Consider the following 21,243-nt stretch of genomic DNA (forward strand, 5'->3'; position numbering starts at 1 on the left):
GCACAGCGGCGTGGGCCTTGGCGAGCTGAGCAAGAAGCACTGCTGTGGGCAGGATGGGACGGGTGGTGGTGCGGCAGCAGGGCCCCGGCAGAGGGCTCCAGAGTGGCCGGCGGGCTCCATGAGCAGAGGGCCAGCCTCCGTGCCCGAGGCTCAGGATGGGGACCAGCCGGCCTCCTCTTCCGGTGATGGGAGTGCGCTCAGGCATCTGGGCACCCAGCCAGGCAGAACCCTGCCCCAACAAAGGGCCAGCGTTGTGAGGCTGCCCAGCTGCACCCCACATGCCCAGGACCTCCATGCCACACGCAGGCTGCCCTTAAGGGCCTGGCTTGGGGGACGTGCGGAGGCCTCCCCCCCCAGCGGGATCCTGATCGAGGAGCCAGGAGGAGAGCATCGTGCAAAGGCAGAGTCAGGCTGGGTTCGAGAAAGGGTCAGGGGGTTCCCCAATGGCCCACAGCCCCCGGAACCAGGAGACCCCACAGCCACTCTGCCCCATCACCTCGGGGAAAGGGGGACCCTGAAAGTTGCACAGGCCCCTCGAGCTGGGGGATGCTGTTGCCTGCTTGGGCTGGGAACAAAGCGTGGGCTCCTCCCAGCTCCTGGACACTGGAACGGAAGCAGCTGGGGGCACGGTGAGGGCACGGACGGCACATCCTCTCTGCCCTCATCCAACCCAAAGCATGAGGTGCTCAGCGCACACGTGTGCACCAGTGCCCTCGTGCTGCACACATGTGCAGGAGGAGTGTGCTACAGCCGCAGGCCTGAGGGGATGTGGGCAAAGACCCAGGCATGTGCCAAGTGTCACCAGAGGTGGGGACAGCGGCAGGCTGACCCCATACCTGAGGCCCCACACCAGTGTCCCCGACCAGGAGGGTCACTATTCTCGGGCCCTGATAGCCCTCCTGGAGCTCCTGGGGGAAAAGAATGTTGTGAGCGCCGGGTCAGCCACTACACTGGGAGGGAGGCGCCGTGGGCACCTGGGAGCCATGTCATCGCCCGGACATGCAGCAGGGGGCGGGGCAGCACCCCAGCCCCTGAAGGAGCCCAAGCACGCACAGGCGGATGTGGGGGGACGGCTTGTCTGCGTGCATCTGTGTGTGCTTCCGAACATGCGGGGAGATGCCTCCAGGGCTGGGCCCGCTGGCCAGGATGGCATGAGTGCACAGAGCCGGGCACCAGGGCCAGCGCACCCTCGGGCCTGCGGAGATGGTCTCCTTGCTGGAAGGGGCAAGATGGGATCGCCTGCAGCTGGGCTGGGGGTGGGGGGGGGGGGGCACTGCCCTGGATGGGAGCGTCGTGGGCCCAAGGCCAGCACGAGGTCGCCGGCTGGGCCAGGGAACGGACAAGTTCGTCGTGGCCCAGAGCTGGCCCAGCGGGGGCTGAGCAGAGACCCAGGCCGGAGGCCGGCCCTGGCACGGGGGCAGCCGTGAGCGGAGAGCATGAGGCACGGAGGCGTGACAGGCAGGCGGTGCAGGCCACCTGGGGCAGGTCAGTACCTGTCACTCTGAGGGCACGGCCACCACAGCATTCGGCCACTATCCATGGGCTTAAACTGCCAGCCTGTGTGGCTGCCAGAGTCCAGGGCCGCCAGATAGCGCTAGGAGGGCCCAGGGTGGGAGGGATGGAGGGGGGAGAGAGAGAGAGAGAGAGAGAGAGAGAGAGAGAGGCCTGAATGCCAGGCTGTGGGGGGGCCGGAGTGGAAGGCCACTGGAAAGGGCTGCTGGGGCATGATGGGTGGCTTGTATGCCACACAGACTCTGATCTGGGCCATGGGCACCCCAAGGCCACTACACAGGCACGCTTCTCAAGGCGGGTGGCCTTCAGCTTTTCTGGCCCTGTTCTTTGCAGGCCATCACCTCCAGGAAGGCCACCAGGGCCCCTTTCAGTTGGCAAGCTCCTTCTCTTTGGCACCAAACCGCCCTGTCCCCTTTCTTTTCTGTCTCATCCCGGAGCACAGAGGGGACACTGGCTGGAAGAGCCAGAGGCTGGGTCCTATTCTGAGCTCAGGAAGTCAATGAAAGAAATGAAAGTGGACCAGACGGGGAAAAGAGAAGCCAGGACCTCTTGAAGCCAAGCTGACCCACTAGGCAGGTGGCCCCAGCCCACTTGGGCCCCAACATACCTCCAGGCCAGCCTGGGGGCCCACTCGGCACTGTCTCCTCAGACCAGACGCCCACCAGAGAGCCCTCCCCCCAGCACTAGAGGCGCACAGCCCTCCCCGGCACCACCCCGTGCCCCTAAGACTTACTGAGGGCGGGGGAGACTCACGCCCGATGAGGGGGGTGTTCTCACAGCGAGGGTTCTGGAAGTTGGCATTCTGGCTCCTGCAGTGTGAGGAGAGGGGGTCGTGAGCGACGTCCTCGGCAGGCCCAGGGCTCATCCAAGGTCGCCCCGGGGCAGACCCAGTGCCCACCCTGCTCGACCCTGGACCTTCTTCTCACCAGCCTACATGCGGCGCACTGGCAGAGTAGCTGAGAGCTCTGCACGGCCCTAGGTGGCCCACCCCTGCCCGGAGGGGCCCCTCACTACGAGGCTGGCCCCTGGCCTCACCCAGGCAGCCCCACACCCTCCCTACAGCCTCTCTCTGAGTGAGTGGCCTCACTGCGGCCACCACCCAGGCTTGCCGGGACCACCCCGCCAGAAGCCAGGGCAGCTCCTGCTCCAGCCCCTGCCCCTCCGTCTAGCTTCTCACTGCGGCGGGCGCGCCGGGGTCTGCCTCCCCCCGCCCCCGCTCCAGCGCGGCTCACATGTACTCCGTGACCGGCGCGTTGCTGACGGTGTGCGCCGCAGCCGGGAGGCTGGTCTCGCTGCCGTAGCTGCTCCCGCAGCTGTACAGGCTGGGCATGTGCACACGGTATAGGCTGTCGTGCGTCTGCCTCGGCCCGGGCGCCGCCTCCTCCTCCCCATCCTCGTCGGGGCCCCTGCAGGGAGGGACACCCAGTGCTTGTCACAGCCCGGCCCAGGGCAGCCGGCCAGGGACCCTGGGCGGGTCCGCTCAGAGGCAGACACACGTCGTGCGGATCCTGGCATGCTCGCCCACGGCCCACGGCACCGTGACGTGCTACCTCGGTCGCGTCCTCTTGAGACGGGGTAGCCACGGATGCCGACCCTCCGCCTGTACACAGGGATGCTGTCTGCCTTCAGGGGGTGGGGCAGGGTCCCCCCTCGCAGGGCGGAGAGAGCTGAGGCCTGGAAGTGGGGGTGCCCTCTCCTGGCCCTGCAGGCCCCAGCCTGCACCTTTGGGTGGCCTGAGCCCGATGCTCCCGCTCTGCTGTGCTCTGGCCTTCTGTCCGCTCTGTTCAGGCTGCTGCGGGGTGAGGCAAGGGAGCCGGGGGCCAGGCCTTGGGCACGCGCAGCTCTCTTCACGTCCTGCCTGCTCCGGATCAGACTACCCGCGGCCAGGCTACCTGGTGGTGAGGGCACAGGTCGGCCAAGCCGGGGCTCCTGTCCCTCCTCCCGAGTGCCAGCTCTGTGACTCTGCGCAGAGGGCCTCCCCTCTGGGCCCCTTGCAGTGAGATAAGCAGGACTGGGTAGCAGCCGGCTGGGCGGCAACGACCAGCCAAGCCCCGGGCTAAGCCCTTACACGCAGCGGTTCACCGAGGGGCCTGCCGACCCCAAGACGGGTGTCTCTCACGACCCCCATTTCACAGTTAGGGAGACGGGAGACCCAGAGTTGTGAAGCGACTTGCCCACAATCACCTAATAAGCAATAATCTGAAACCCAGGCCATGTGGTTCCAGGTCTGTTCTCTTAGCCACTTCCCTAGGGCTGCCACCTTTTTTATTACCACTGCCACCATCACTGCCAGATTCCTCACTGACACCACCACTGTCACCGTCCTCAGGACCGTCATCATCACCGTCATCACCATCACCACCCTCACTGCCAACGGCAGCATCGCCAGTGCAGAACCCCAGACAGAGGGAAGAGATCTGAGCTGAGGTCCTTGTCATCTGATCTGGGCCATCAAGAAGCAGCCACAGCCCAGTGGGAGGGGAGGTGGGAGTCTGAGAGATGAAGTGTCAGGCCCCAAGCAAGGGAAGGGGCTCGGCTCCTCCCTGCACCTCAATGCAGAACTGACCAGGGAGACTGAGGCAGGAGCTGCCAGGACCCCCACTTCAAAGACAAGGACAGAACAGCCCCACAGGAAGTAGCTGCCATCCTGGTCATCCAGCTGAAGAGGCCACGGAGGCCACAGCTGCCCAGGGCCCTCCCTGTGGAAGCTCCACGTCCCCATAGCTGGACAGCTGCCGTCTCCATGCACGAGCCCTGCACACATGCCCCGAGGGGCGGGGAGACAGATGGGACACCCTGAGGCCGGCCAGTCAGAGGTGCAGAGGCGCGTGGGGCATGGAGCCGGCGCCGGCGGGCAGGACGGCTGGCTCCACCTGTCTGCCCTGGACTTGCACGTGCCCTGGGCCGGGAGCTCCTCTAGACTCGGTTTGCCATCCGGGAAATGGGGCTGCTCGCCGCGGACATGCTAGCCTGTGAGCACCGCAGCAGCTTACAGAGAGTCAGCCGGGGAGGAGGCCGTCTGCTGCTGTCTCGGGGGAGGACAGCGGTGTCCAGAAGGCACATCCCGACAACATCCCGCCAGCGGTGTGGCCGGGGGCGAGCGCTGAGCCCCTCACCTTTTCTGCTGCCAGGTGTGGGGGACGCTACAGACGATGGAGCTGAACATGAGAGCCGTGACGAAGGAGAAGAGCGCCAGGTAGATGAGGCCCTCCACGCCGTCGTAGCAGAAGCCCGTCAGGGCCTGCACGTAGTCCTGGGGCCAGACAGCATGGGGACAGCACGGCCCACAGAGACCGAAGAGAGACAGGGAAGGCAGGGTGAGAGGGGACGCGCGGAGCTGCAGCCCAGCCCACGGCTCGCCGCTTGACAGCCCCCCAGCTCCAGCCTGGACTTCGGGCCCCCCACCCATGGGTACGCGCCCATTCTCCAAGTCCCCACCCCCACGCAGCTGCACCCTCTGCCCCCCAACCCCCCAGCTGCACTTCCAGGTGCACTCTCTGCCCCCCAGCTGTACCCTCTGCCAGCCCCCCAGCAGCACCCCTGCCCCCAGCTGCCGCGCCCTGGCTCCGGAGGCCGGTTCTCACCAGATGCAGGCTGCGGCAGTCCACCAGGGCAGTGAGGTGCTGTAGGTTCACCTCTGTGCCGTTCAGCACCTCCTGGACACGGAGCAAGGGGTCCTAGGCGGGGACACATAGCACATAAGGTCAGTACCACGGTCGGCTGGGGGGCCTGAGCCAGGCATAGGTCCTCTGGGAGCCCTCGGGGTGCCTGTCCACCCATACCCTGCCATTGAGACAGCCCTTGACCCCGTGGTCTTGACCCAGGCCCTGAGGACCTTCAGCTTCTAGAAATGAGGGCCAGAGTCTGTGTCCTGGCCCCAAAGGGACTGCTGAGGACAGAAGCATACTGGGGTAAGTGGGACCCATGAACGCCTGTCAACACAGGAGAGACAGCAAATGCCCACGTAGCTCCTGATGGGGACCTGGTTCTCTGGAAGAACCTTACTTTCAGGAACAGTTAAGGAGAAAATTTTCATGCTATTTTAAGTGATGAAACATTATTTGAACACTCTGTATAGAGCAAGCCTGGTCCCGTAGTGTGTGTCTGCCCCTCTGTGTGTACACGGGCATGGGCACCTCTGCCCACATCCTGTCCATGGGCAGACGACCCGACAGAAACCCTCCAGGGTGGACAGGGTGCCTCTAGACCAACCAGAGGGCCCGATACAGCCTTCCGTGGCGCACGTCCCAAGAGCGCCCAGCAATTCTGAAGCGGATCTCCAGACAACAAGACTCGCCATTCGGGGCTGAATAGTCACCCCCTGCCCCAAATTCCTGTGTTGCATTCCTGACCCTAAACACCTCGGAACGGGGGCTGTATTTGTCGGTGGGGTCTTTCAAGAGGTAATTAAGGCAAGCGGAGGTCACGAGACGGGGGCTCCAATCCCATGGGAGTGGGGTCCTGTAAGAGGAGGGGGTCGGGGCACACACAGGCAGAGGAGGACGACTGCAGGAGGACACGGGGCGAACACGGGGTCTACACACCACGGAGAGAGGCCTCGGAAGACGCCTGCCCAGACCATACCTGGTGTTGATGACCTTGACTTCTAGCCTCTGGCGGGTGAGGGAGCGCATCTTGGCTGTCTCAGGCCCCCCGGGGTTCGGAGCTCCCCAGTGGGACCCCAGCTACCTACCCACTCACTCACAAAATACCCAGATGATGCCCCGGCCCGAACAAAAGTAAGAAGCAACTGCAATAGTGTGTCTCTATGTGCATCTTTTCCTTAAGTTTTGCAGCTTGTTACAGAAGTCTGAGCCCAGCTGTGTGCACACATGTGCCCCAGCCCCCGCCTCGCTCTGCAGTGGGGTGCACACGGGCAGGACGTCTGTGGGCTGACCCCTCTCCGCCGCCCCCAGGCTGACCCCCGGGGACGCTAGACTTCGTCAGGAGCGTGGTAACAGACATGTGGACAGAATGCTCAGGACCCAGAACACTGCGAGGGAAAAGCCGCCACCTCTCCCCCCCCCGCCCCCCCACAGTTCCCAGAACACCTCCAAGGGCCGGGGGCGGGCCTTCCTTTGTTCCCACATCTGTCCCCATTTTCCCTTTTCGTGTTTTTTTTTTTTTTTTTTTTAAATTCAAAGAGTTGGTATTACTTTTAAGATAAAGAGCTACATTATTATTATTATTATTATTTTTTTTTTTTTAAAGATTTTATTTATTTGTCAGAGACAGAGAGAGCGAGCGAGCACAGGCAGACAGAGAGGCAGGCAGAGGCAGAGGGAGAAGCAGGCTCTCTGCCAAGCAAGGAGCCTGATGTGGGACTCGATCCCAGGACCCTGGGATCATGACCTGAGCCGAAGGCAGCTGCTTAACCAACTGAGCCACCCAGGCGTCCCAGAGCTACATTATTTTTAAAAACCTAGCCCAAACCCCCGGGGCCATGACGGGCAGTGAAGGGGAGGAGGGGAAGCGGCGCCCTGCTCACCTTGGTGGCCGGGTACTCCCGGGGGACGGTCTTCAGAAGCTCAGCCACCAGGTCCTGCATCTCCACCAGCGCCTTGTGGCTGCCAGACAGCTTCTGCTCCACAGAGAGGCCCGCTGACTCCGGCAGGGGTAGGGCAGCCCGGCTCCCCTCCCCCAGTCCCACCCACACCCAGGTCAGGCAGTGCCGGGGCCCCAGGGGAGCCCTTGGGGAAGCTGCTCCTGTCCCCAGGAGGCTGCCCACACGCGATCACCGAAAGCATGGTGACTTCAAAGCAGGGAGCATTTCACGATCCCCGGGGCCTGCACAATCACAGGCAGTGACAGCCAGTGGGCCAAAGCATTTCCCTCTAGACTCCATTGTGACTCCGGCTCAGGTGTTCCACAGCGGGCCCAGGACCCCTCCCCCAGTGAGACATCCCTGGGCCCCTCTGCACCTGCCCTGCCTGAGGTTGGCTTTGCCCTGCAGGATGGCCCTGGCACGACCCAGGAACTGACAGGAATCCCCAGTCCCTGGGGGGCATTAAGCAGTCCACCCCAAAGGGCTTGCACCAAGGGCATGAGGGCACTAACCACGGGGGCAGTTAGCGACGCCAACGTGGCATTCATCCAGTGGCCCCCCACCCCCCAGCTCCTGGGGTCCCAGGGTCTCAAGGCCTCTGAGAAGGGCTGAGGGCCACAGGGCTTCCCAGGGGCAGAAGCAGCGAGCACTCACCTGCTGGAAGGGGTTGGTGGCCCGGGCCGAGCAGGCCAGGTAGTACTGCAGAATGTCTGCGGACAGAGGTCAAGGCGGTGGTGTGAGGGCGGCTGTGTGCATGAGCCGTGTGCGTGCCCGTGTGAGCCCATGTGTGTGCTTACATGCACCTGTGTGCACCTGCATGGATACTGCGCGCACATGTGTATGTGTATTTCTGCACAAGTGTGTGGACAGACACACATGCCCACACATCTGTATGCACACACGCGTGTCTGTATACATGTATGTGCATGCACGTGTCCATATGTGCATATGTCTCTGTACACATGCGTGTGCAGGTGTCTGTGTGTTGTGCCTGTGTGCGCTCAAGCACATGTGTGAGGAGCTATGGCCTGCAGGGAGCCCAGGGCCAGGGCCCAGACCCTTCTGCTCCAAGCAGGATCCTTACAGCACGCACAAGTGCCCCGTGGGATGCAGCCCTCTTCCTCTCTTCCCCCTGGGGCAGCAGACAGGCACTGAGGGTGGGCAAGGGGTCAGAAGAGACGCAGAGATGCATGGGCTCCTGGCTGGCAGAGGAGGGGACAGGACCTGGACACGGCTGTCGGGAGGGCCCAGGACTCAGGTGGCCTGTCTACTCCCCATTAAAACATGTGTCGATTCTGTGTCCAACATTTGAAGATGGGATTCACTTACAATTGTGATTCTGGAAACCCCAGGAGGCCCACACCTGGCTGGAGCTGAGGGAGGAGCGGGGAGCCAGTGTGCCTGCCCCACGCCCATAAGGCTCTCAGACCTGCAGACTGAGGGGGCTCAGCACCTATCCCTGCAGCAGCACTGTGGTTTTGGAGTCCCAGGTGCCTCCCTCCTGGGGCCCTGAGGCCCAGGACAAGAGCAGGTGCACGGGGCTGGCCGCAGCCTGGTCCCCCTTCCTGCCCTGCTCGGGCCTGGGCTCTCACGCAGCTCACTTTGGCCGCTTGTAGAGGGGCCAGCATGCTGGCCTTGGCTCTGTCTGGCCCCGGGAGGGGGGCCCATGGCTTCCAGGCAGGATCTCACACTCCCTTGAGGCTGGGGGCTGCTCTCGCTTGCTAAAGACCCGGGAGTCCTCAGCAGTGAGGACCTGGAGAGGCCGGGGGCAGTGGTGGGCACAGCAGGGCCACTCCTCCCCCATGGGGGGGAAGAGGGCAGACAACCCTCCCTCCTGGGGGCTCCTCGGGCTCAGGTGGAACCTGTTCCTCCAACCAGATAAGCCAAAAACCAGCCCCCTGCTCATCCCTGTGGCTTTCTAAGGCAAAGAGGAAGACGGTCCTCTGAAGGCCAGCATTTTAAGGCCACTTAGAACCCCTGTCCCTGCGGGGACAGTGCCTCTACCCTTCTCTCGAGGAACATGTAGCACCCACAGCAGGGCACACCCACGAGCTTAGCACCTTCCAGCTCTGGCTGCACCTGAGCCCCAGAGCCCCACATGCAGCTACCTCTTGGGACGGCCAACTGGCATCACACTGTGGCCCCCACCCTCACCGCCGGACCCGCTCCCTGCCCCCACCTCGGTCCGCAGATACGGTGACGACAACAGCTCAGGCAGAGAGCAGGTCCTTAGCGCCTTCCTCCCTACACCCGGCGTCTCCGGGAGCCTGTCCTGCTGCCTCACAGCACGTCCCCATCCATGCTCCGCCCTGCTGGCTCTAGGCACCCCATCTCCTGACTGGAGGAGCACAACAGCCTCCCTGCCTTCCTGCTTGACCTTGTCGCTCCAACAGCCCACAGATGCTCTGATGAGGCAATCCAATCTTGGACCGTGTCTCTTCTGGGCTTCCCACCCTCCAATGGACCCCCCAGAATTAAGCCCAAATTCCTGTCCTTGACCTGACCTGCTGGGCTCCCCACTCTTTCCTCTCCCAACTGGTCTATTTTCTGCCTCACAACCATACCAAGTTTGTCTCTGCCTCAGGGCCTTTGCACAAGACACACAGCCTTCTCTTGTTCAATTTTAATGCTACCTCTTTGGCAGGCCACACTGCTACCTGCTCTGAAGCACCATGTCATCACTTGCCTTGCCCCCCTTGTCACCTGTCCCCACCCTCACCCCACCCCCCATCACTGGCTCAACACAGCCCGTGTCCTCATCCTCAGCACCCCCCGTTCACAGAGGTGTTCCTGTTCACTTACTAACTTCCTGATCAACGTAGGTCCTGCCTCCCCCAAACTGAGGGCCAGGAGGGAGAGGATGCCTTGGCCTAGCTCAGCAGGGTCTCCCTAGCCTGGCCGCTGGGGTCCTGGCTCAGACACAGCTGCTGCAGACTCACCCCCACTCAGCACTGAGTGCTCCTCCACCATCCTGGTCACATAGGTGTCAGGGTCCACACAGAAGTCACTTGAGCCCTAGGGGGGTACAGGCAAGGAAGATGGGGTGACCAAGCCAGGTCCCCCACCCTTCAGCTCTCACAGATAGAGCCTGCAGCCCAGGTCTGTTCTCAGCCCCGGAAGGTAACATGTAAATGCTGTGTGCACTCCTCGTGGAACCTCAGTGTCCCAGGCAAGAGGCATGTGACGTTCTCCACCCCTTCCCATGTTTAGGCCCAGCAGACCAGGATCACGCATACCCCTGCCACTCACCACAGACACGGCCAGCTCCAAGCCCAGTGAGCCCCAGCTGATGACCAGGGCCAGCACGCCCAGGAGGCAGACCCTTGGGGCAAAGAAAGCCAATCAGCATCCCCCAGGCTGGCGTGCAGGCCAGAGGGCCAGGGCCCTGGGGAACATTGAGCGGGGGGTCTCCCCACACAAGGGCTGTGGCTTCTCCCGTGGCCTGGCCTTAGCCAGAGCCACCCAAAGGCCAGGCACAGATGGACTTCTCTCCCACCTGGTGTGGGCTGCAGTGGGGCTCAGAGCTCAGGAAGCGGCTGGTCTTCCTGCTTCCCCCTCCCCCGAGCAGACAACAGGTCTTGGCCTTCACTGGGCTCTCCCTGTCCCCCAAGCACTGTCACTGGCAGCGCCTGGCCCAGGTGGGGGCAGGACACAGCTGTTCAGCTGTCCTGGGGGAAAGGAGGCCAACATTTCACAACTACCCTATGGACGAGCCGTCCCCACCTTCATCTTTGAGATGAGGACACGGAGCATCCGTGTCCGGGGGCCACCCACCCCAGGTGGCCAGCTGAGTTAGCCGCACGGCAGGGATCTGAACCCACAAGGACTCCAGGCCAAGGACAGAGCCTCCGGTGTGACCCCCTGGTGTCCCCATGAGCTGGTGGGGCCTCACCCCTCGGCAGACCTACGGCTACACCTGCAGATCGGCGAGGGGGAGGCAGGGCTGATTCAGAAGCCCCTGCTCCCCACCGGCCCTCAGGCCCACAGACTCACCCAACCAGAATGCCCTTGGAGCTGCGGATGAGGCCCACCAGCACCAGCAGGCAGATGGCCACTTCGAGCAGCAGTAGGCCGAGGTAGCCCAGCCACCTGTGGGCACACAGAGGGTATGGGTGGGGCCCAGAGGGGCACCCACGGGCAATTCTGGAACACTGGGGGCCTAAGGGGCTGCCATCAGCTCTTGTAAGAGGTCCTGGGGAACTTGGCCCCTCCACCCACCAAACCTCAGACCCCGGGCTCTAGGGGCCAGTTGGGACAGGGGGGCAGAAGAGAGGGCCAGCCGCACCTGTACCAGTCGTAGAGGTCCACCTGCTCCGCCAGCACCTCGAGCGACACGGCGGGGTTCCTCCAGAACGGGATGGCCGCTGTGTAGCCCAGCAGCGTCCCGAGAAGGCCCCGCAGCCGCTGCACTGCACGCAGGGGCTCCGGCCGTGCCGCCAGCTGCCGCTCCAGGCTCTGCAGACTGGGCTCCGCCGAGCGGTTCAGGGCGGCCGCCGTGTCCCACACCTGCGCCGGGCCGGGGGCCGGTGAGCCCGGGCACAGACCCGCTCCCAGCACATGCCCACCCCTGGGGCACACACGCAGACACAGGGTTCAGGGGCAGGAACAGAGCCCCCCCTTCCCATCGGACGGCCACTCACGCGGTCCTGGACCCCTGCCACTGTGCGGTTGGCGTGGCGGAGCGAGTAGGTGGCCCGATGGATGCCGTCACTGGTCTCCCCGTTGCCATAGAACCCCACAGCGATGCCAGCGCTAGGATGGGGCGGGGGGCGGGCGGATGAAGCCACATCGCCTGCAGGCAGCGGGGGGGGGGGAGGGGGGGCCCTACTGGAGGGGGCAGAAATCCCCCCTTCTGGCCCCGCCCCCACCTGGCCAGGCCTGGCCCTGCGCTCACCTGCAGACCAGCGTGGCGATGATCACGCACCAGGCGGTGCAGCAGCAGTCGGCATCCAGATGCTCCTCGCTCTTGCGCCGTCGGCAGCACAGCCAGAAGGAGTAGAAGAGCAGGAAGAGAAGGTCCAGGGCGAGGCAGGCCAGCGCGGTGGCCCCCAGCAGCAGCAGCGCCTGTGGGAGATGGGGAGGTGGCGCTGGAGGGGCGGGCGCGCGGCCAGCTCTGCCACACCTCTAACATGCTGTGCGGGGTGCACTGGAACCCAGCTGTCCTCCAGCCCTGGGGGCTGAGGCTCCCCACACTGGGGTGCTTGCCTGTGAGCCCCCAGACTCCCATCCTTAACCCTGCACTAGCCACCAGGATCGGCCCAAGCCACACTCCCAGGGGCCAGGTGAGCATGGCCATGAGGTCCCTCCAGGTCCAGGGCCCCCGAGCCCAAGGCAAGATATGTCTAAACAGGGGTCCCTGACCAAGCCCAGGAAGGAGGTGCTGGGTGGGCAGGGCCAGCACTACTGATGATGGCCACGTGGCCAAGGAATGCCCCCAATCTTCTGGAGCCCATTTTCTCTTCTATAAAAAGGGAGGGAATGCTCTCCCCAGGAGAGGCCAGTGGGAGTCTCCAGGCAATGTGCATCACGGAACCAGGTACACAGCAGGGCTCTCCCTCTCGGCATGGACACTGCTCTGGACCTGGCTGCTTTTGTGAGCCGCCGGGCCTCTGGCAGCCAGAAGGGCCCGGAGTTCTCCAGACACATCCAGGAGTCACCAGGGAGGAGGAAGTGCCCCCGCAGCACCCTCCTATCACTGAGGTCGGCGCCCCTGATGGGAAGTGGTTGATTTGGTCCCGCAGGGACACTCACTGTGGGCTTGGCCCGGGGCTGGGCCTCCACCTGTTGGAGCCCATGGCTCTCCCTTTCGCCTGGCCCAGTGCATCACCTCCGTTCCACTGATAAAGAAACTGGCTTCAGAGAAGTTATGGAGGAAGGACTCAAGTCCCACGTCACGGCCTGTCTGGGACCTCTGCCCATGTCCCGTGTTGGGGTGGGGGTGGTGGCCTGATGGAGCTGCAGGCTGGGTCTGACCATATTCACCTCCTGGGTGGCGGGGGCGGTAAGTACCAGGCAGAAGGTCCAACACACAGCGGCACCCACCCCACGGGGACCATCAGATTTGTGGTGTGGCCACTGGGCGCCCCACAGCTGCCCTCACTGGCACTGCCGCAGAGATGCTGGGCCTCAGGGAGACCTGGAAACACCCTCCCTCCCCCATGTCTGAATGCTCAGCAACAGTGACTGTCTCTGGAGTGCTGGCGGGGGTGTGTGTGTGGCGGGGGACACCCACCTGCCCCTCCCCCACCCACCGCAGGGCACCACCTTGGGAAGAGGCTCAGCCACCTTGGCCCTGGCCCCCAGCAGCTGTCTCCCAGGAGATGGCTGCCAGGCAGCGGAGGCAGGATGGCACTCCCTGCCCTCCCAGGAGCCCGCTGGTCCCAGAGGTCTCCCCTGAGGCCCACCGCTCCCAGCCAGCATCCCCCCACACCTAAGGCGGGGCTCCCCCACTTCCCATCAGACCAGAGCCTGCCCCTCTAGCCACGCTTCAGAGCAACACGGGCGCCCTGGGGGCTGAGGCGCTGTCTGGAGCCACCACGAGGCGCAGGGTGGGGAGGACCAGGGGGACACCATGAGGCTGTGGTCACAGGCCACTGCCCTGCCGTGCGGGCTGCCCCACACCGTCATCTGGCCACAAGGGGTATCAGAGGCTGGCGCCCTCCCTTCCTCCTTCAGGTTGGGGGTGCAGCTGGCACCGCCCCACAATGGTAGGAGGCCTGATAGGGGCCCTGATGCTCTGCTCATGAGCTGGTGGGGGGAGGGGAGCTGGCCTTAGTGCCACCCCACGGGCCCAAGGCTCCTGGATGGCAGGGGCGCTCACATCACGGAGTGTACTCCCAGCACCCAGGCCGCAGCCAGGAGCCTCCAGGCCATAATCAGGGGCGTGTCAGGGGGCCAAGAGCCAGTCATTGGAGGGGGCTTGCCTTGCGGATCCTGGTATCAGGCACTGCCCTCATCCTGCCCAGCCCCGGAAGTCAATAAACATCAGAGTGCTTGCAACAGCACCGTCCTATGGGCTCCCCGGGTCTGCCTCACACGCATAGCTTGGACATTGACCCGAGGGCTGCAGGCCCTGCCTACCCGCTTCGCTGGGCAGAGGCCAAGGGCGGAACACAGCACGGCCCCTGGGGCCATGGCTCACTCTGGACATCTGCACTTTCCTAGCCCAGGCTGCCTCTCAGTCACCAGTCCTGACACAGCCACCTCTTCTCCACCTTGCCCCTGGGCCCTCCAAGACCACAGCACACCCAGACCCAGCCTCCTTTCGCCGCCCTGCTGACCCTGGCTCCCATGCTTCCCTGTCCCTGCCATGCGCTCACAGTCCCCCTGAAGGTCACCTTTTCTCCAACAGCTGTCCCTTGGTCCCGGCCCTGCCCCGCCATCATGCCACCTCCTGTCCTGCCCGTAACCCCTCACCCCACGCACGCGGAGAACAGTGGGCATGGAGTGGGTGTTCAAATACGCACACGGACACACATCCTCCAGAGGATGGGGAGCCGGGCCCAGAGGCCCAGGGCCCCAAGAGCCCACCCACTCTGGCGCTCACTGTCATCACGACTCCAAGCACTGACGGGTCCAGTCGCTGCCTCAGAGGAGTCAGGACCACCCACTCCCATTTGCCAGGCAGGAAAACTGAGGCCAGCCAAGCGGGCCCTTCACACCTGGAGGAAGGAGGGGCTCACAGTGCCTCTGGGAGCCAAAGCAGGTGCCAGCCTGGTAGGTCCCCGGTGGGTACTGCCCGAGGGCTTCGGAGCTGCCAGGCTGGTGGAGGGAGCCGGGGGGCGCCGCCTGCTGGACACGAGCTGGGCCACGCAAACCGGAGAGAGCAGGCCAGGGTGGTGCACCGGGCCCCGTCCGTGAGTGGACCATGGCCAGGCACCTCCCTGAGCCGGCCTGTCCACGTCCGGAAGGTCCCGGTCCCTGCGCCGGGAGTCAAGCTTGTACCTTTCCTGGATCCTCTCCTACGGCTTTGATTTGGTTTGTTTAGTTGTTGTGGGTCTTTTGGGGTTTTCTTTTTTTTAAAACCACACACTTGTACTAACTTCGTAATTACAGTGCAGAGCCAGAAATCTGTCAGTGGCTCTTTCCAGCCGAGTGAGGGAGGGCCCCGGTCGGAGCCCAGCTCTGCCACGTGAGTGTCCCGTGCAGTCTCGCCCGGCCTCTCTCTGCACCCCGTTTTCACCTCTGTGAGTTTTTGGGAGTGTTCCCCGGTCCTCTGGGCTAGCCTTGGGGAGAAGGCCTCCGGGACCCTGAATTGGGCCCCTCTTGGTCCATGGCATGGTCCCACAGGCCCTGCTGGTGCCCACAGTCCCCCAGAAGCCATGACGGACAGGAGGGGAGGGACATCCTGGCTGGCTACCAGGAGGCCCAGAACTACCTGCGGCTAGACAGAGGAGCGAGGGAGGGGGGTTCGGCCCCGCCCTCCCAGCCACCTGAAATCTCAGGTCCACGAAAGGGCGTCCAGCCTGCTGGGAACCAAAGCACCAAGGTTCCAGTGCTGCTCAGTCTGGCTCAAAGACATGACCGTGAGTCAAACTCTTGCCTCAGTTTCCCCACCTATAAAGGAGAGACAGGAACATCACTCTCCTGGCCCAGGACTGTTAAGATGGCAGGAGCTAGTCCCTTGAACACACAGAACAGGACCTCCACAGGGTCTCCCAGGAAAGGTCAGGGTCCTGAGGGTGGCTGCTCCCAGGGCCAGCTCTGCCACGGTGCAGCCCGGTAGGCTGGGGGCACAGAGAGGGCACCCTGACTGCTGGGGGGGCTGGCCCAGGGCCACTCAAGGACAGGCTGAGGCATGCCCACATCTATACCCACACGTGCACTCCCATACATGCGTGTCCACACTCACACGCACACATCTACACCCATGTGTTCCCAGATGTTCACACCTGTATTCACACTCACACATGCACACGAAGGTGTCACCCTGTGATCTCCCCAGCAGGGGCACAAACAGCAGCCTGTGGCTGGAGCTCCTGGGGATGGGGGGCGGTCCCAAGAACCTGGGTGTTGGGACACCTGCTGGGCCTGGGAAGTGGGGAAGGCCGCCTCACTCACGGCCACAGGAGCAGAGGTTGCTCCTACCCCAGCCCAGCCTTACGGAGCCAGTCAACAACCAGGGACTCGGGGAGGACCACTGCCAGGGAGCCCCGGGCCAGGCTTGATGGGGGTCAGCTCTGGGGCTCAGAGCTGGGTACCAAGGAGGTAAGTTACTTTCCAGAGGCTTCCCTGGAGGCAATGACAGGCAGAGGCCCAGGTGCCCCGTCACCCCCACATACCCCCAGAGCCCTGGTCACTGGGAGCTAGGCATCCACCTTGCCCCCTGCTGGTCTGCCTCCATGGCTTCAGGAAGCCCCCCTGTCTGCATAAACCTTCCCCAGCAGATGCTGGAAAGGCCTCCCTGAGCTCATCAATCTAGCGAAGGCAGTGCCCACTCTGGCGCTTGGCCCTGGCCCCCAGCTCTACACCCCAAGGTCTGACAGGACCGTGGCTCTGGGGCCTGGGCCACCACGAATTCCCTCCGCCGCCAGGGAAGATGCTGGCACCTCTGGCTCACAGGTGGGGCACGGGGGCGCAGTGGTGTTGGGGGGTCTAGCCCATCTAGCAAAGCTGCAGAGCCCGTCGCCGGCTGGGTGCAGGAGCCGGGCACGAGGGCACCTAGCGTGACCTGTGCCTGTCTCCTCTTCTGCTGGCGTTGCCGTGGCAGCCCCGCCTCCCCTGGCCAGGAGCCGGCGTCCCCTTCACTTCCCCTGGGCCCATTCAGAAAGAGAATGGGAAATGTCTGATCAGCATCTGGGCTCTGACCAAATGGAATTTTCCGTCTGTGATGGAAGTGATGTCAGCACTCGGTCAGGCGAGGCGAGATGCTCGGGCCAGTGTCCCGACCGCTGGCCACAGTGCTGGCTGCCAGCCACCGGCAGCACTCAGCACACACTGGGCTCTGTGAGGGTGCTCACAGCGGGGGCTCTGTGTGGCCCTCCCGCCCCCCCCAGCCCTCCAGCTCATTTCTCAGCTCTGGGCCACCCCCTCCTCCCAAGGCCCCTGCAGTCCCCGCCGGAGTACAACCCCCTGCCCCGGCCTGTGGCCATACACTCTCCTGCAAGCCCCAAGGGCCCCCCCAAACCCCCCTCCACTCTGGAAACACCCCAGGAGCCAGAGCTCGGGGTCAAGAGCCACCCCTGGCCCAGCTCTGAGGCCTGGGGCCCAGGGAAGCAGCTGTGTTCCAAGTGAGCCTAAGCCGGTTCCCTGCATGGGGTGGGGGACCCCTAGCTCAGCCCCAGGCTTGCTGGCAGGCGGGGTGCTGGGGGTCCCAAGCTGGGGAGGGTCCACAGCGTGCCACCAAACCTTCCTAGAGCTTTGCAGCAGACAGGAGGCTTGGCCCCATCCACAGACGGAGACCACAGCATCAGGGGCTCCAGGCTGGGAGCCCATCCCTTCGACACCCCACCGCTGGCCTGGACACCGCGTGTTGGCTCTGTAGCGCAATGGATAGTGCACTGGAATTTTTCTAGACATGGCGTGTTGGTGCCTGGGCATCTGCACCCCTCCCCTGCACAACACTAGGCTCAACTTCAGGGCAGGCTGCTCTGATGTGCCTGAGGCCACCAGGCCACGAGAGCCGCACAGGACCCCGGCTGCGGCCACGAGTGTGCCTGCGTGGGAGCACACCACACGTGGTCCACACATCGGAACCCCCAGCAGACTGCTTCCCCACACACCCCTCTCTCTGGAGAGGAGCCTCTGTGCCTGAGGTCCCCCCCACTGCCCATGGCATGAGAGGGACAAGCAAGGCCCTGAAGCCCATGGAGGTGGGGGCCCCTGCAGGAGGCCATGGCTGGCAGGGCTGCCCCTCGGCTCGCCCCCCACCCCCCTGCACCAGCCCTCCCTTCAGAAGGGCTCCTCCAGCAGTAAAGGGCAAGGCTCCAAAGACTAGGCGAGTCCACATTCCTCCAGGGCCCTGGGACCCCACTCCCCACACCCCAACAGCCTCCTGTTGGCCCCATCTCCCTGGATTGGGGAGGCCCTCAGCCCAGGGCCAGCCTGAGACCGAGACACATCAGCACAGGCAGCGTCCGGATTCAGCCCCAGGCCCGACACGGGGACACAGGGGACAACAGACACAGCCCCTGCCGGGCACGCAGCTCCTGGGACCCCGGCATGCCGGCCGTGCACTGTCTCAGAGGCCATGGGAGCCAGGCAGACAACCCGGGGTTGGGGGGGACAAAAACAGGTATCTGAGAGCGCCAGCAGGGCACCATGGAGGAAGGGTGTGCTCCCAGAGGGGGACGGCCTGGGCATAGGCCCAGCGTGAGACCCAGGCTGCACACCTGGATCCCCAAGGGCTCTGGTAGCTAGAGTGGGGATAGGCAGGTGTGTGTTGGGGGGGGGCGCAGCAGACCCTTCCACTGCTCTCCAGCAGGGGACATCTTACCCCAGCCCCAGAACGGCCAAGGGCCTTTCTCCAGAGGAAGAGACCAGGTTAGGGTATCCAGGAGGCTGGCGGGATCCCAAACCCCAAGGCACCCTCTAGGAATCCACACGTGGCTCGGCTGGAGCCCTGGGCCCAGGCTGGCTTGTTGCCCTAGCTCCTGGGTCTGGGATGCCTTGCCGGGAAGGGCTCCCACTCACATGGCTGCCCGCTCCCCTAGGGCTAGCTCTTTGCCTCAGCACCCACTGTCGCCCAGCCAGGCACACAGCCTTGCTGGTCCCTAGACTACCTGGGGAGGGGGTGGCACCCACCTTCCAGGCCAGGGGCCTGAGGCCAGAAGGGTCGCCAGAGGCCCATTCACATAAGTGGTACAGAAGCAGGGTCTGAGCCCACAGAGGCCTCTTGAGGAAGGCTCCAGAAAGGGCCCCCCTTCACCTCCCGGGCCAGGCCGTGGAGTGGAGCAGGGCGCCGGGCTGGCTGTTCAGCCCGCAGTCCCCCACCCCTCTAACACACTTGGCTGTGGCTCCAGATGCCGGCAAGAAATTAAAAACAGATTTTCCACTGAGCTGGACTTGGGTTTCCCGAATTCCATGACGGTGAGCTCGTGGCCATCCCGGAGAACGCACAGCCAGTGGCCAGCCAAGCAGGAGCCCAGAAGGGGCCCAGCTGTCCGCCCAAGTCCCCTCACGCTGAGGTCTGAGACTCAGAGCGCCAGGTCGCACATGCAGCAGCTGAGCCCTGACGTCCCCACGGGGTACACACCACACTTGCCCTTATCCTCCGGGAACCATGGAGACAGAGGCGTAGCAAGGCCAGAGGTGGGCAGAAGGCCCTGAGAGGAGTGCTGGTGGGTAATCCCCCAACCTAGCCCCCGCCTGCCGCCCTCCAGGTGTGGGGTGCCAGCCTGCTCTCCTGCTGCCTGTGTGACACGGGTTCATGGCATGAACGGTCACAAGGGCTGCTCTCCCCACGGCAAGGGTGTCTGTTTTGGTCCCGGTGCTCTCACACATTTCCCAGCAGGACACCCAGAAAAGCCCTCCGCTCGCCAGACCTGTCTGCAAGCGCCTTGCCCCTGGCCAGCCCTAGAGACCCAGGCCACAAGCCTCAGTATAGCCCGGGGCCACCAGACAGGCCTGGTCCCAGGACACACATCGACCAAGGAGATGTGGTTCAGGGGGTGCAGCCTCCTGTGAGGACCCCGGCCTCAGCCAGCTTCCTCTGGGGAAGGGGCCTGCTAGGGGCCTGCTAGCTGAGGCCCAAGGGCGGCCCCCATGTGCAGGCCCGTGTGTGCACATGAGCCCATCTGGACACCTAACAACAGTGGAAAGGGAGTCTCACGAGGGGTCCCGTACAACCCCTTCCCCACAACCCGCCCCGTCACCTGTCACCTTCAGCCCCTGGCCCAGCCTGGGCCCTCTGCCGGCTCCTGCTCCTGGGGGCACTCCCCTCACCCAGGTGCCTTCTCTGAGGCCCTTCTCCTGCCCCTGATATTAGCCTGGAGGCCTGGCCTTGACCCAGGCCCACTGAAGCCCTCGCAGCCTATCCACAGTGTGAGGCAAGCTTGCCGCCTGGGCTCATGTCTCCCGTGCTATGGACACCGCTCCCCCTGACCCCCGGCCCCAGAGTCCTGCCAGGCAGGCGGCAGACCCGATTCGGGAGGCATGAGCCATCCCATCTCTGGTGGAGACCCCAGGGCGGACCCGGCATTTGTGGGCCCCTCCTTAGGACCTTAGATCACGAGCACCCTCTGGATGGAGGCCCCCACCACCAGGTGGTCACATGTCCCAATGCCGGGAGGTCACATGGGAGAACTTCCCGTATCTGGAACCCAGTCCCTGGGCTGCAGATTCGGTTCCTCTTCTCCAGGCAAAGACTCAGCAGAGCTGCTGGTGGGGGAGGGGGCCCGCTCCCAACACCTGCTGCGCTCCCCAGAAACAGGCCCTGCTGGGGGACCCAGGGAGTCTCTGCATGGGGGCTGCATCCACGGAAAGCAGGCCGGACAGGAGCCTGCACACATCTCCCAGCCCACTGATGCTGGCTGGCCAGTGGCCACAACTCTGCTCCCACAGAGGCCACAACGCCTACCCCAAGGGCCACTGTAGGGCCGCCCCGAGGAACACTTAGAGAAAGGACAGCAGAGGCCCCTCTGGGGAAGCGGCCATGGCCTGGGCTAAGAGCCACAGTGCAGCCTGCCTGAAGCCTGCCCGAGCCCCTGCCCAGGGCCAGCAGCTGACGTCCCTCCTCGCATGTCCCCTGCACAGACCAGTACGGTGCTGGCAACATGGCTTCCCAGCACATCCCCAGACTCTTGGAAACCAGGAGCCACCAAAGGCAGAAGGATGGGGCCCAACGAGGCAGACCCCACACCGACGCCAAGTGGGGGATGTGCCAAGTTTCCCATGACACCCCCCACCCACACACGCTGCCACCCAGGTGGAGACCTGGGACTTGGCTGCAGAGGTCACCAAAGGCCACGTCCTGCCCCCCCCCCACCAAAAAGGAAACAGCCAGGCTATCTGTTCTGGCAGGGGCTACCCTGTCCCCTCACCACTGCATCCCCAACGGCCAGCCCCTCAGTGCTGTCCATGCAAAAGGTGCTCTAGAAGCTTCCGCCCTCTCCTCAGTGAGGTCCGTCCCATTTGGTGTGTTTCTGTCGCTTGCAGCCTCAGCGCCCTGACTGTGACCACGGGACGCTGGTCAAGCATTAAGAACCAAGGGCCAACAATAAGGCCCAAGAGGCGGTGATAGCAAGGGC

General features: G+C 64.1%; 1 protein-coding gene across 1 annotated transcript in view; it reads right to left on the minus strand.

Moving 5' to 3' along the window:
• Window positions 1-21,243, minus strand: part of TTYH3 (tweety family member 3) — a 28,010-nt gene that overhangs the window by 2,154 nt on the left and 4,613 nt on the right. Inside the window, exons 2-13 of the mRNA XM_059154029.1 lie at window positions 11,952-12,121; window positions 11,698-11,809; window positions 11,343-11,563; window positions 11,051-11,146; window positions 10,307-10,379; window positions 9,997-10,072; window positions 7,712-7,767; window positions 7,001-7,093; window positions 5,097-5,189; window positions 4,629-4,765; window positions 2,745-2,918; window positions 2,246-2,321 (exon numbers count right to left, since the gene is read on the minus strand). Of these exons, the coding sequence (XP_059010012.1) occupies window positions 2,246-2,321; window positions 2,745-2,918; window positions 4,629-4,765; window positions 5,097-5,189; window positions 7,001-7,093; window positions 7,712-7,767; window positions 9,997-10,072; window positions 10,307-10,379; window positions 11,051-11,146; window positions 11,343-11,563; window positions 11,698-11,809; window positions 11,952-12,121 (1,377 nt within the window). The remainder of the gene's footprint in view (window positions 1-2,245; window positions 2,322-2,744; window positions 2,919-4,628; window positions 4,766-5,096; window positions 5,190-7,000; window positions 7,094-7,711; window positions 7,768-9,996; window positions 10,073-10,306; window positions 10,380-11,050; window positions 11,147-11,342; window positions 11,564-11,697; window positions 11,810-11,951; window positions 12,122-21,243) is intronic.

This window comes from Mustela lutreola, chromosome 17 (genome assembly GCF_030435805.1).
Source record: "Mustela lutreola isolate mMusLut2 chromosome 17, mMusLut2.pri, whole genome shotgun sequence".
NCBI lineage: Eukaryota > Metazoa > Chordata > Mammalia > Carnivora > Mustelidae > Mustela > Mustela lutreola.